This window comes from Felis catus, chromosome X, assembly GCF_018350175.1.
Source record: "Felis catus isolate Fca126 chromosome X, F.catus_Fca126_mat1.0, whole genome shotgun sequence".
NCBI lineage: Eukaryota > Metazoa > Chordata > Mammalia > Carnivora > Felidae > Felis > Felis catus.
Genome location: NC_058386.1, coordinates 101,749,066 through 101,763,664, shown reverse-complemented (window position 1 = coordinate 101,763,664; position 14,599 = coordinate 101,749,066). Strand labels below are relative to the sequence as shown.

At 38.4% G+C, this 14,599-nt stretch overlaps 1 protein-coding gene across 3 annotated transcripts in view; it reads left to right on the top strand.

The window, feature by feature from the left end:
• The window catches only part of TENM1 (teneurin transmembrane protein 1), a 786,286-nt gene that overhangs the window by 505,333 nt on the left and 266,354 nt on the right, over positions 1 to 14,599 (top strand). For 2 of the 3 annotated variants that reach the window (XM_011279453.3, XM_019824255.2), the window contains one exon: positions 654 to 806. In XM_011279453.3, coding sequence (XP_011277755.1) covers positions 654 to 806 — 153 coding nt within the window. The remainder of the gene's footprint in view (positions 1 to 653; positions 807 to 14,599) is intronic. The other variant, XM_011279454.3, reaches the window with a different exon arrangement.

The window sequence follows — 14,599 nt, the reverse complement described above, 5'->3', positions numbered from 1 at the left end:
AATGGTGCCACATTACTCTCCACAAAGGTGTTTTTTTTGTAATACTCTCGTGAAGAGTATATGACAGTGCCCATTTTCCTGCACTCTGATCAACACAGGTATTTTTTTAATCCTCTGATAGCAATTGAACCTGTATTACGTCAATTATTCTGCATATCTTATACTTATTTTATACTTGTGTTACTTCCAACTCCTACCCTAATAGGCATCTATATTTTAACATCTACAGCAGCTATCATACGACTTTATGCATTCTGGGCACTCAGGAAACGTTTGCTGCATTGAATTGAATCGGAGCCATAGCTAAGGCCTCCCATGTTCTCGCGATACTCTGCAGTTTCCATATGCAAACTAGAGTTACATGACTCAGGGACATGGGAGAGGAAGGGCTAACAACGCTGAGGAGCAGCGTCCTATCCCATTGTGGTTGCTTAACTAATACTCCAACGTCTATCACCGGGAGAGCTACAGCTTCAAAACTTTAACAATAGCTACTTAGGAAAGTAGCTAAACGTATAACGTAGGTATAACGTGCAAGCTGGTTGGCCTAAAAGGAAACCGGTCATGGCATTTTTAGGTGGAAAGGGACAGCTGGTATAGGGACCGTGTCAGTAGGTCTGGAATAAGTTCATGTGTGGCTTGTTTTCTTGCAGCAGTGCATTTGTTCGGCCTGACTTGGCAGCTGCAACCAGTTGAAGGACAGCTCTATGAAAATGGAGTTAGCAAAGGGAACAGAGGGACCGAATCCATGGATACTACTTACTCTCCAATTGGAGGAAAAGTTTCCGATAAATCAGAGAAAAAAGGTACAGTGATCAAAATGATTGATTATTGATTACTTTTCTTCTAATTTGGTCTTTAGAGCTAAAGCTGGGATGGTTTCACTTCACATTAAATTTCATGATCACTCGAAAGAAGTACTCTACGTGGACAGAATAAATACATGTAAATGTCTTATGAAAGCAAATTTTCCTTTCTCTAGTGCCTTGAGTATAAACCAATTAAACTTTTCAAATATGTAGGCAATTTTGAAAATAGATAAATATTTACAGGATGGAGGTTTCAATACAATGGAAATTGCATTTCGCATATAACTACCCTGAAGCAACATGGGATTTTGATTAAGTTCTCTGTGTCCAAGCCCAGCATTTATATATAACATTTTACAAAGGGTATATGGAAATTTCTTCTGTTTATAATAAGAAAAAGCCTTTTATGCTTAATATAAGGGTGAATGTTTATGTCAAAGTGGGGGAACATGAATTTTTTTCTTGTTGGGGAACACAAATTCTTCATAGTTGGAGAAAAGAAAAAAGCACTTGGAGTACTGAATTGTTAAATTTAACCAACATGAGCTTGAGCTACCAGACTTATTTACAATAAATGTCACAGGACCAACATTCCCAACATCTTATTCACATTGAATGATCTTAGTCTTAATATACAAGTATTGAAAATAACCGAAAGTTTGTATGACGATTTCTTTTGAAATAGGATTCAGCACACAAGGACTCAAACACTGTCAAATTTCAGGATGGCCTTCAAAAGCATAAATGGCAAACAAAACATGTAGCCAGCAGAATCCTAAATATCTTTAGGAGATCACATATAAACAGATGAATGAATGAATGATCCAAAGTCTACCCCCAAGAAGCTTACAATTTGAGGGGTGCCTGGGTGGCTCAGTCGGTTAAGCATCCAACTTCAGCACGGGTCTTGATCTCACGGTTTGTGGGTTCGAGCCCCAGGTCGGGCTCTGTGCTGACAGCTCAGAGCCTGGAGCCTGCTTCAGATTCTGCGCCTCCCTCTCTCTCTGTCCCTCCCCCACTCCTGCTTTGTCTTTCTCTCTCTCTCTTAAAAATAAACATTTAAAAAAATTTTTTAAAAGAAGCTTGCAATTTTATAGGGGTGGTAAGACAGTCTTATTTTGCTTGATTAGTTGCAAACAAGATATTTTGTTTTGTAGTTGTTTGAGTTACTCATCTTGATTTCTGTTTTTAGTTTCTTTTGGGGGGTTATTTGTGGGGTTTGCTCTGTTTTGTTTTTGTTTGCTTTTTAAAGGGCAATTCTTCTTTGGTCTATGCTTCAGTAAAAATTCATCGTTTGGTTTCAGGAAAACATTATGATTTGTCCTAGTTTTCAATTCACGATGCAGTTTGCTTTACGTTCTTGTTTAGAAATACTGTCTCTAGCCTTGGCTGACCTTTCACAGCAATTTTCATTGTTGCTGCTGAGAGGGGCTGAGGGTAGTACAAGGGTCAGTGATGACAGAGGAAAGGGTCTGAGTACATTTGGACTTGGACTTTTTCTCTCTTACTTTCTTTCCTACTGTTCCTTTATACCTGCAAGTGCAAGGGCCACCATTTGGTGCCTTTGGGATTTCTTGCCATTCACACTTGAAAATCAGGAATTATCTATTTGAGGGACATGAAACATGTAAGACAGAAGGTCATTACATAGTTGTTACCAGAGCATACTTGTTTTATATGCTAATTCAGATATCTGTAATTCTCTTCCCCGAAGTACAGTTGACTCTTGAACAACATGGATTTGAACCGTGCAGATCCTCCTATATACAGACTTTTTCAATAAATACAGCACAGTACTGTAAATGTATTTTCTCTTCCTTATGACATTCTTACCAACTTGTTTTTTTCTCTAGCTTACTTTATTGTAGGGATACAGTATATGTTACATGTAACATACCAAATATGTGTTAATCAACTGTTATGTTATTGGTAAGCCTTCTAACAGTGGACTATTAGTAGTTAAGTTTTGGAGGAGTCACAAGTTATACAAGGATTTTTGACTGCATGGAGTTTGGGAGGGAGAGGATTGGTGCCCCTAACCGCAACGTTGTTCAAGAGTTAGCTATAGTTTGATGATGGTGACTAAAATTTATTAAATAATTAACCGTGTGTCAAGAATTGCTCCAGCCACTTAACAGGTGTTATATCATGAAGGTAACAGTATGGTCCTCGTTTTCCAAAGAAAAAAACAGAGACACAGAAAGGTTAAGTAACTTGCCCACGGTTACAGAGCTAGAAACTGGTGGTCTGATTTCAGAGCCTTGTTCCTACACTGTACTGAAATCCACATGCAAAATGTATGTGAAAACCACAAAAGACACTTTACCCAGTGAAAGCAAAGCCCCAGAGTCTATTCATGATGCATTTTAGAGAAATTATATACACCTGTATTTTAATGTGTTGTGACAAGTTTCATAAATGAAAAATTCTTTTAAGTTTCTGCTCAATTATAACAACAAACAGGCCAAACCAATTTCAATTTAATACTTTATTAAGAAAAATCATTAAGGGTTGATGCCATATACACCAAGTTGTTACCTTAAAATGGCTTTTTATGGCAGTCTGAACAAAACCCTAACTGTAACTGCACATCATAGTTCAGCTATATTAGGTCTTTACTGCATATCACTCACTAAGTGCAAACATAGCCCCTGTTTTATAATGTCATGTGTATACTAAACCAAACCTTGCAGAAGATGTAATATACTATAAGGATATTTTCAACTGGTCAGCTGTATCCTTTTATGCTTTTCGAGACATCACACACCCATAAATACAGTCACAGAAGCTTGTCTTAATGATGCTCTGTACATTAAAATATAAAACTAAAAACCAGATAATCCTTTTTGCATTGTTTTCCTTACTCCTCTAGAGGATTGGGCATTGTAGCACTGTGGTTAAGAGCCTGGGCTCTGGAGTCAGACAGACCTGGCTTTGAATACTGACCGTGCCATTTACTGGCTCTCCAACGTCAGGCAATGAATTGACACGACCTTGCTGAACTAGTGTCCTCATCTACAACATAAGGATGACAGTAATAGTACCTGCCTCAAAAGTTGGTTGTGAAGAATAAGTGAGATAATGGTTGTAAAGCATATAGCGCAGTGCCAGGCACATTGTTTAGTTGAGCAGTAATTATTATGACCAAATGATTGGAAAATTACCTTGAGTTTATTGGCATCCTATTGGGTACTATAGATCCTGCTTTCAAACTGGTATCAGCTTTTCCATGGGATTTAGATATTTAGATATTTTCTCTTTTTAAAGCTTGATCTCTCTTAACAATTTAGCATCTATTATTTGGTAATTATCATCACCTTAACCATCAAAGTGATGAATCAAATAGAATGGCACGGAAAAAAAAATCAAATTCTACTGGAATTGGTTCCCCATAAACAGTAGTTAAATATATCTGCTTCTCCTTAGGAGATTAAAGACTTTTCTCACTACTTAGATTTCCAAATGAAAGAAAAAAGAATATTTGATTATAGACAGTTAGTATGCTAACATTTTCTTTTTGAAACTTAATTGAATAATTTGAATGGAATTTCCAAAAGAAGACTTAAGTCACAACCACATATTGCAATCTACCAGAAAGACCAGCTGTCGGTTGTTCAATAAACATTAATAGAATTGAAAGCCCCTACTACCTTAGAAACTTACAAAGTAGTCATAACTCTTTCTCTTTAACTAATAAACATTATGTAACAACTACTTTATTTTTTTTAATGAGCTGTCAGCACAGAGCCCCCGACATGGGGCTTGAACTCATGAACCGTGAGATTACGATCTAAGCCGACGTCAGACACTTAACTGGCTGAGCCGCCCAGGAACCCCATAACAACTACTTTAAACAGAGCAGGGGATGGAAAAGAGTAAAAGACTTAGTCCCAGACCTGAGTCATGTGACATCCATAAATTGACCTAAAAATAATTACAGTGTAATTTATCAACTAGTATGAAATGTTAAAATCTTAAAAGATTATCAAATACAACGTCTTTATTTAAAGATGAAGAAACTGAGGTCCAGAAGGATCAAGAACTCACAGAGAACACACAGACGGCATTTGAGTCCACCTCTTCTGTTTTCTCTTCTGTTATTGAAATAACGTAACACAAACTAAACATATAAGTTGCTAAAGAGGTTTTCTAAGGAAGTATCAAAGGCAAAAACTAAACAAGTAGGGAAATTGATTTTACTCAGGCTATTGCAATAGGGAAAGCATTCCAGATTGGAAGATCAGAGTGAGCAAAGTGGACTTTGCCTTGGACTTCTATAGGAGGAGTGGATAGGGACATGTGGGATGGTTTACAGTTGGGATTGTTTTGTACTCTGAGGAAGTCTCAGTCAGTCACCTGAACAGGAAATGTTTATGTCTGTGTCTAGCTAGTTGAAGGAGAACAAATAGTTCTCACCTCAGCTAATTATTTATGAGACAAAGAACAGGCAATTTTTAAAGTCTGTATTTGGTCTTTTGGCAGGTTCCAGCAAAAGGGGAAAGGTCTGTGTTTTGTCTTGTTACAGGTAAACAAAGGAGTTTTATGCAGTTCTTATGGGAGCCGTGAGAAAGGGTGGACAGAGCCAAATCTATAAGTCATATGGGAAAGGGTTTCTAATGCAGTTATTTTTGTTTTTTGTTTATTTTGCAGTAAGCCATTTCCCAGAACATAGAAGAGTGAGAGGATTTTGGAAAAAAAAAAAGTTGGGAAGATTTCTGGTTTTTTTTTTTTAATACTTCTTTACTTATTTTGAGAATACAAGAGAGAGAGAAAGAGAGCAAGTGGGGTAGGGGCAGAGAGAGGAAGAGAGAAAATCCAAAGTAGACTCCACGCTGTCAGCACAGAGCCCAACGTGGAGCTCAGTCTCACAAATCATGAGATCGTGAGCTGAACCAAGATCAAGAGTTGGATGCTTAACCGACTAAGCCACCTAGGCACCCAAATGATTGGGAGGATTTCTTAACCAGCAGTTTTCCAGGAGCATGGGGCTGAGGTCAAGTCCAACATCGTCAGCAGCCATCTGAATGAGGAAGTTTATCCAGTAGTGGAGGGTACTGAATTCCTGCAGGTCGGATGCCAACATAGAGCACAGGAACAAAAAGGGTGGGTGGACAGAACTAAAGAACACTCACGTCAGCCTTTATCTCCTTTACGATTTTGCAAAAGTCTGGCCTTGGGAGAAAGTGGCATTTCTTTTAAATTCATTCTACAAGATCTGTCTCCACAAAGTTGAAGTGAAGAAAAAAAAGGTATTTTCTAGTCCAGTGTCTGCTGAATATATAACCATACAAACAACATATAGCTGAGGTGCCTGAGTGGCTCAGTCAGTGGAGCATCTGACTCTTGGTTTTAGCTCAGGTCATCATCTCACAGTTTGTGAGATTGAGCCCTGCATCAGGCTTGGAACTGACCGCATCGAGCCTGCTTGGGATTCTCTCTCTCTCTCTCTCTCTCTCTCTCTCTCTCCCTCCCTCCCTCCCTCTTTCTCTCTCCCTCCCTCCCTCTCTCTCCCTCCCTCCCTCCTCCGCTCATCCTCACTCTTTGTCTTTCTCAAAATAAATAAATAAACTTAAAAAAGACCTAACAACATATAGCTGATTGATATTACACAACTTAAGCCTGTCATGACGATGATTTAACCCAGACCATGCAATGACTATAGCTTCACCTCCCTGGGCTCCAATTTCTTATTTGAAAAATAAGAGAGCGGCGTCTGGGTGGCTCAGTCTGTGAAGCGTCCGACTTCAGCTCAGGTCATGATCTCACGGTCCGTGGGTTCGAGTCCCGCGTCGGGCTCTGTGCTGACAGCTCAGAGCCTGGAGCCGTCTTCAGATTCTGTGTCTCCCTCTCTCTGACGCTCCCCCGTTCATGCTCTGTCTCTCTCTGTCTCAAAAATAATAAATAAACATTACAAAAGAAAAATAAGGGAGTTGGCTTTGTATAGGTTGAAAAATAATTTTTCCTCTAACCTTCTAAGCTCTTGGCTGAGGCAACCACCCCCCTGCAGCTATAATAAAAAGCCAGATGAACAGGAGGAGGGAAAAAACAAAGAAGTTTAATAACATGTATGCTCCCTGCATACACAAGAGAGACCCAGGAGAACTGAGGAACTCCTGGAATGGCCCCGGCCACCACTGTAAATACCATCTCCAGCTGAAGACAAAAGATGTTGGGAGATAGGGAGCCCAAGTATGGGAGGCTGTCAGGCAAAGCACAGTGAGCGAGAGCATGGTTGGTACACAGATCTAAGTCCCCGCCTCCTCCAATTGGTAAGAGTTTCTAGAAATGTAGGCACATCTTTCTGGTACAGAGAGGGAGCCACCCTTACGGATGGAGACTTCCTTATAAATGTAAATGTCCCTTACAAAAGGGTAACTTCCATGCAGGTTTTCTGTGTCTGCTGTTTCTTCAAGATGATCCTTATGCCAAAGAACCCGTACTGTGGGGTGGCAAATTCAACTCTCCTTCAGCTTTAAACCCTTTGGGGAGTGGAGGACAGATAGCGGGCAGTGAAACACATTTTACAAATTAAATCTTACCCAGAAGGCACAAACGTAAAACAGATAAAAGGCACATCTCTCCAGATACAATGGGGGAGGGGTGTCAGATTCCTGCCACACCTCCCCTAGTCTTTCCTTTTCCTTTCCTTGTCCTCCATTCTCCTCCGAGCTGCTAAAACTTTGACAAACAAGGGGTGATGCTCCATACGACTGGCTTATCTCTAAGGTTCCCTCCAGCTGTGTACATTATGTGTCAGTGAATTCGAATTCTGCAGTTAAGGAAGAGCAAATAACCATTCCAAGTAAAGTGGACCTATTTTTGCAAAAGGGGTGTATACTCTTGGAAAGTGGTTGAAATGCACGTCTGTAAAATTTGTAACCACTTTGCCATTTAAAGTACTTGCCGAGAAATCTGTTGTAATTCAAATAATTAATTCCCAGTTTTCTGCCTTATAAGTTTGGATTTTTGACATGTACATAACAATAACAGTCTGCACTTAGAGAGCATTTACAATTTCAAAATACTTTAATGCCTTTTTTCCGCATAACAGTTTTATGCTGTAGCAGCTATTGTTACCCTTGTTTTACACTTGAAAAGGAAAAAACAAGAAGGTTAAGAAACTGGGCTTGCATAATGGACAGAACTACAGGCAGAGCTGAAACGAGGATCCAGTCTTTCCTTAGTGTTAGCTCAATACCCTTCTTTGAGCCTTTTCTTTCTTCTTTTAAAAATTCTTTTCTCAAGGCCAATTGTTTAACAGCTGTCTTGATTAATGCATGAATGCATGTGGTCAAATGTATATCTTTTCGATAAGAGTACTTTGCAAATCTTACATTTCCCTCCAAAGATCTAGGTTCAGCAAGACTATCCCTCCTCCTTAAAGCAGAGTGGACGCGCGTGCGTACGCACACACGCGCGCACGCGCGCACACACACACACACACACACACAGACTCACATATATACATACCCCTTGGGAATTGAAAGTTAACAGCACAAATGTACTTTTCATGACCTCCTTTGATTGTAGACCTAGCTGGAGAGGGGTGTGTGTGTGTTGCTTGTTTTTTGGGGTTTGTTGTGGTTGGAATGTTTTGTTTTACCTGCTGCATATTTATATTGGAGGCAATTTATTCAATGACAATTGTGGACCTTGAATAAAAGCCTGAATTCGAAATTTACTTATCATTTTACTTGATATTTATTTCACAGACCCAGTCAGTAGGTAAAGATTCATTTTGTGGTCCAAAAGTAAAGAACTGCACCAACCCCACCCAGGTAATCACTGTGCGTTCAGACGGAACACAGTCCTGCAGTATAATTCTGTGGTTCTTCAATATTGGTTCATAGGACATGTGGATATTAAAATGCACTCAGCTGCCCTTTGAGTCAACCCATAGTTTCAGTATCTTTTACTTAAAGGATATTAGAGCCCAGGACATTGTGGTGGAATTGGGAATAATTCATATAAGCACAACAAACCACATGAATAAAATAGTAATGCACTAACAAAGACAACAATGTTGGGAGCGTAACATTATTATTTTTAAAGATTGATGGCAAATTACAGTAAATGTTTCCTATAATGCTATATAGATGTTTCTCTAATACAAGGTTTCAGGGGGCCCAGCTAGAGTGCTGCAGCTTGTTTTCAACTATATTAAATCACTTTATCAATATACTTCAGTTTTAACAAAAGCTTTTCTAAAGCATACTGGAGACCTGACTTCTGAAACAGATTTATGGAAAGGGTTCACTATGCTAAAAGGCAAACTTATTTACGGTATAAAAAATTCATGTTAAATGTTCTTGGTCATATATGTTTAATGTTTCACTCTTGTTTCATTTTAATCCTCATTTTACTTTTGTTTGTTTGTTTAACTAATACACACCTTTCCTGTGATGCCGTGCAGAATATGTCTACCCTGTGGTCCCTCTAGCCTAATAGTATACATCTGACAGGGGCACTAAGTGGTGTTCTAGGAATGGCTGATTGATCCTCCTGGAAAAGTCCTTCAAAAGCTAGGGGATCTTCCCATAACATCTTTATAACATCTTTGTTCTGGAGGGGGAGAAACAGTGCATTATAGAAATTTACAAACCATGTGTAGATCTAATTCTCTTGAGTATCTGTTTATATCATTCAGCCTATATTATTTTTGGAGTAAGTTCGAACATTTACTAGCTTTTGCATGAAGTCAAAGGTGGTTCTACTATGTAAAATTTACTTTTGAAAATAAAATCCTAGAGTTGCAGGATTTGACGTACAAGTCTGCATTTCCCTTTGTATAACTTTTGCAATCCCGTAGATGATAGTAACATATCCCTTTTTAGCCTTCACTTTTCTACTACTCTGAGCCTTTGGCTTTACTTCTGAACTCTTCTTGTAGCTCTGTTTTCCCTTAGTCATTTTGCTTGCCTTTTCCTATGTCCATTGTACATCCCACCAAAGGTATCTTGACCAGAACTGTACACAAACACCGTATTCCCATCACCAGTGGTTCAGAGAGATGGAAGGATAAACGTATAAAAGTTAGATTGTAGGAGAAATGATTCTTGGTCACCCCAAACTCTCCATTCAAATAACATCAAGGGAAGAAAAAATGAGATCTTAGTATTCACAAACATAGAAGCTCATGATTTTTAATGCTATATGAGTCAAGATGCTATTTTCACTGCACTAAGTACTGTGGAAAGTTCACAAATGAAGCAGAAGGCATAGCTTTTGCCCTTGCGAAAGATCCTATTCAATAGGAGAGCGGGACAAAACATGCATACATGCACACACAGCGCAAAATCACATGCAACCAACTATTGTACAGAAATAGAAATGAGATGGTTAGGTGATTAAGAGGCTTAAAAGAAAAAAAGATGAATAGATGATTGTTATTATAGAAATAGTTTGAGCTGGACCTTGAGAAACAAGAAAAAAATCAATCCACGTTGACCTTAAAGAGTGCGTATTTAGGAGAATGGAATAATAGAGTAGTGGGGGGAAATGCAGATGGTAATAGCCTAAGTGGTAAATGGATAATGAAGCAATAGAGGCAGCAGATGGAGACAGCTTGGCAAGGAAAGGAAGGAGATAAATAGTATGATAACAAGATGAAGGGGCAGTTGGGTCATCTTATTTTTTTTTTAAGAGAGACTTGTGCTTGTTTGAAGACAAAGAGCAAGAGACCAGTAGAGAGGGAGACATTGAGGATGCCAGTAAGGAAAGACCAAAGTCTTGACAGGAGAAGAGAGGAAGAAGGAGCCTCAGAGAGAAACTCAGGCACCAAATTTTATGGCACACTGAGTATGCGCGAGGCATTTTGACATTGCAGAAGGGAGAGGTAGGAGTTCCAAAAGAAGACACAGTAAGTGTTCAATACATGCTACTATCTATCATGATAAATATCACTATTGTTGTTATTAGCAGTGCTCTGTAGTGACTTTTGCTTGCAGGAAGAATTTTAAATTTGATATTATTGAAAATGTTTCTGGGTTCCTTAAAGGTAGAAATCAAAAAGGCTATACTGATATGACAGCCCATGAGAACTGGTGCCTATGCTGGCTGTTTCTTTTTCCAGAGGCCTGGCTCAAGAAGACATACAACTGTTACCCGCAACTATGGGATAGGTGGCTTATAATGTAATTGTCTTTATTAAATGCCCAGTTGGTAGATGGCAGGAATTTAGACAGACGTGACTGCTCTGTTCTCTGGGCACTTACATTCTAAGATACAAAAGGGGGTGCTGGATAAATTGAGCTGTGACCAGCCCTCCTGCCACCATCCCCAAGTTCAGAAGGATGTGATCATAATAACCTACATATAACCGACATCTAACATTGTATAAAAATATAGGAAATAGGCATCCCTGTGGTGTACTACCAGTTACGTGTTCTAAAATACTGGCCAGGAGACAGTTCAGCTTCTCTGTAGCAGATGACCCTCCAAAACCACCTGGAAACACATCAAAACTCTTATGACACTTTGTGATAGTTTGTGTGTATGTGTGTGTAGGCTATGCATGCCAATTTATGACTTATAACCATATTTTCTGAAAGAGCTTTATTGAGCTACAATTTACATACTGTATAATTCACCGATTCAAAGTGTGCGACTTGGTGATTCTTAGCATGTTCAGAGTTGTGTAACCATCATCACTGTTTAAGTCTAGAACATTTTCTAATTCCTAGAACACCGAAAAGAAACCTCATAGGCATTGGCAGTTACTCCATATCCGCACTTCTCCCCAGCCCCTGGCAACCACTAATCCTGGTTTTATAGATTTGCCTATGTGTACATTTTATATAAATGGAATCATATAATGTGTAGTCTTCTGTGTCTGGCTTCTTTCAGTTAACACAGTGTTTTCAGACTTTGTCCATGTTGTAGCATGTACCAATATTTAATTCCTTTGTATGGTTGAATAATATTCCACTGTAGGACTATACCATATTTTGTTTATCAACTCAACAAGTGATGGACCTTTTGTGGATTTTCACTTTTTTGGCTATTATGAATAATGCTGCTGTAAACATTCATGTACAAGTTTTTGTCAGAACACCTGTTTTCAGTTTTTTTGAGGGAGTCATTGGTAAAAGGATGCCAGTTTCTCCACGTTTTGTCTATCGTTTTAATTTTAGCTGTCTTAGTGAGTATGAAGTGGTATCTCATTGTGCTTTTAACTTGCGTGTCCTAATGATATTGAGCCTCTTTTCCTGTGTTCATTGGCCATTCTTTGGAGAAAGATCTATTCAGATCCTTGGCCTGTTTTTCAATTGGTTTATTTGGTTTTTTATTGATGAGTTTGTAAGGTTTCTTAACGTATTCCAGATACAAGTCTCTTATCCAATATATGATTTGAAAATATTTTTTCACTTTCTGTAGGCAGTTTATTCACTTTCTTGATGGTGTCCTTTGAAGCACAGAAGTTTTTAATTTTGATGAAGTCAAATGCATCTATTTTGTTTTTTGTTGTATGTGCTTTTGATATCATATCTAAGAAACTATTGCCAAATCCAAGGTCAGAGAGATTCACCCCTGTGTTTTCATCTGAGAATTTTATAGGTTTAGTTCTTAAATGTAGATATTTGATCCATTTTGAGTTAATTTTTTTTTTAATTTTTTTTTCAACGTTTTTTATTTATTTTTGGGACAGAGAGAGACAGAGCATGAACGGGGGAGGGGCAGAGAGAGAGGGAGACACAGAATGGGAAACAGGCTCCAGGCTCTGAGCCATCAGCCCAGAGCCTGACGCGGGGCTCGAACTCCCAGACCGCGAGATCGTGACCTGGCTGAAGTCGGACGCTTAACCGACTGCGCCACCCAGGCGCCCCTTGAGTTAATTTTTGTATATGGTGTGAGGGAGCCATTTAACTTCCCTCTTTTGCTTGTGGATATCCACTTGTCCCTCACTACTTGTTGAAAAGGCTATTCTTTCCCCCATTGAATTGTCTTGGTGCCCTTGTTGCAATTAGGTTGACCATAAATGTGATATTTTATTTCGTGACTCTCAATTCTGTCCCATTGATCAATATGTCTGCCGTAATACCAGTACCATTACTGTACCTGTAATAAATTTTGAAATCAGGAAGTGTGAGGCCTCTAATGTTTTCCTATTTTTTTTCACAGATGGCTTTAGTTATTCTGGGTTCCTTGAATTTCCACATGAATTTTAGTTCAGCTTGTGTACTTCTGGAAAATGGGACTTAGAATCTTTTTTTTTTTTAATTTTATTTTTTAAAATTTACAACCAAATTAGTTAGCATAGTGAAACAATGATTTCAGGAGTAGATTCCTTAATGCCCCTTACCCATTTAGCCCATTCCCCCTCCCACAACTCTTTCAGCAACCCTCAGTTTGTTCTCCATATTTATGAGTCTCTTCTGTTTTGTCCCCTTCCCTATTTTAATGTGATTTTTGTTTCCCTTCCCTTATGTTCATCTGTTTTGTCTCTTAAAGTCCTCATATGAGTGAAGTCATATGATTTATGTCTTTCTCTGAATAACTAATTTCACTTAGCATAACACCCTCCAGTTCCATCCACGTAGTTGCAAATGGCAAGATTTCATTCTTTTTGAGTGCTGAGTAATACTCCATTGTCTATATATACTACATCTTCTTTATCCCTTCATCCATAAATGGACATTTGGGCTCTTTCCATACTTTGGCTATTGTTGATAGTGCTGCTATAAACATGGGGGTGCATGTGTCCCTTCGAAACAGCACACCTGTATCCCTTGGATTAATGCCTACAAGTGCAATTGCTGGGTTGTAGGGTAGTTCTATTTTTAGTTTTTTGAGGAACCTCCATACTGTTTTCCAGAGTGGCTGCACCAGCTTGTATTGCCACCAACAATGCAAAAGAGATCCTCTTTCTCCGCATCCTCGCCAACATCTGTTGTTGCCTGCGTTGTTCATGTTAGCCATTGTGACAGGTGTAAGGCGGTATCTCATTGTGGTTTTGATTTGTATTTCCCTGATGATGAGTGATGTGGAGCATTTTTTCATGTGTCAGTTGGCCATCAGGATGGGACTTAGAATCTTCATGGGGATTGCATTGAATCTGCAGATCAGTTTAGGAAGTATTGCCATTTTAACAATAGTAAATCTTGTAATCCATGAATATGGATGTGTTTCCATTTATTTAGATCTTCTTCAGTTTCTTTCAATGATGTTTTGTATTTCTCAGGGTACAAGTCTTACAAGTTTTTTTTGTTAAATTCATCCCTGGTTTTTATTCTTTTTGATATTATATATAAGTGGAAACCCTTTCTTTTAATTTCCTTTTTTGACTTTTCAGTGCATGTTTCCATATTTATTCATTAAGCTTTGAATATGGGGTTTTTTTTGTTGCTAATGGGAATATTATTTTCTTTTAAGGAGGTATTTTATACCATGCTAACCCATGACTCTGAGTAAATGTTTGAATATGTAATATGTGATGATAAATTTGAGTTTCATATTCTAGTTTTCACCGAAGAAATTCAAAGAGATTGGCTACTCCGTGTACTATTGGTAATAATCAACATACTGTTCTACAAACATAATTTGTGTTTCAGTATATGAGATTGTATATCATGTCAGGAGAGCCAGAAAATTGGAAAACAGTGTTTGTGAATACCACTTAGTGGTCATTATAACACACCAGAAGAACTGTGAAATTTTTTAGGAAAAGTGGAAATCTTGTGACAAAATTTAAAGAAATACTTGTACAAAGAGAATTATGTCTCTTAAGTGATAATATGTTCAACAAACAGATATACAGAGTCAGAATGCAATTCAAAATTAGTCCTTTAATT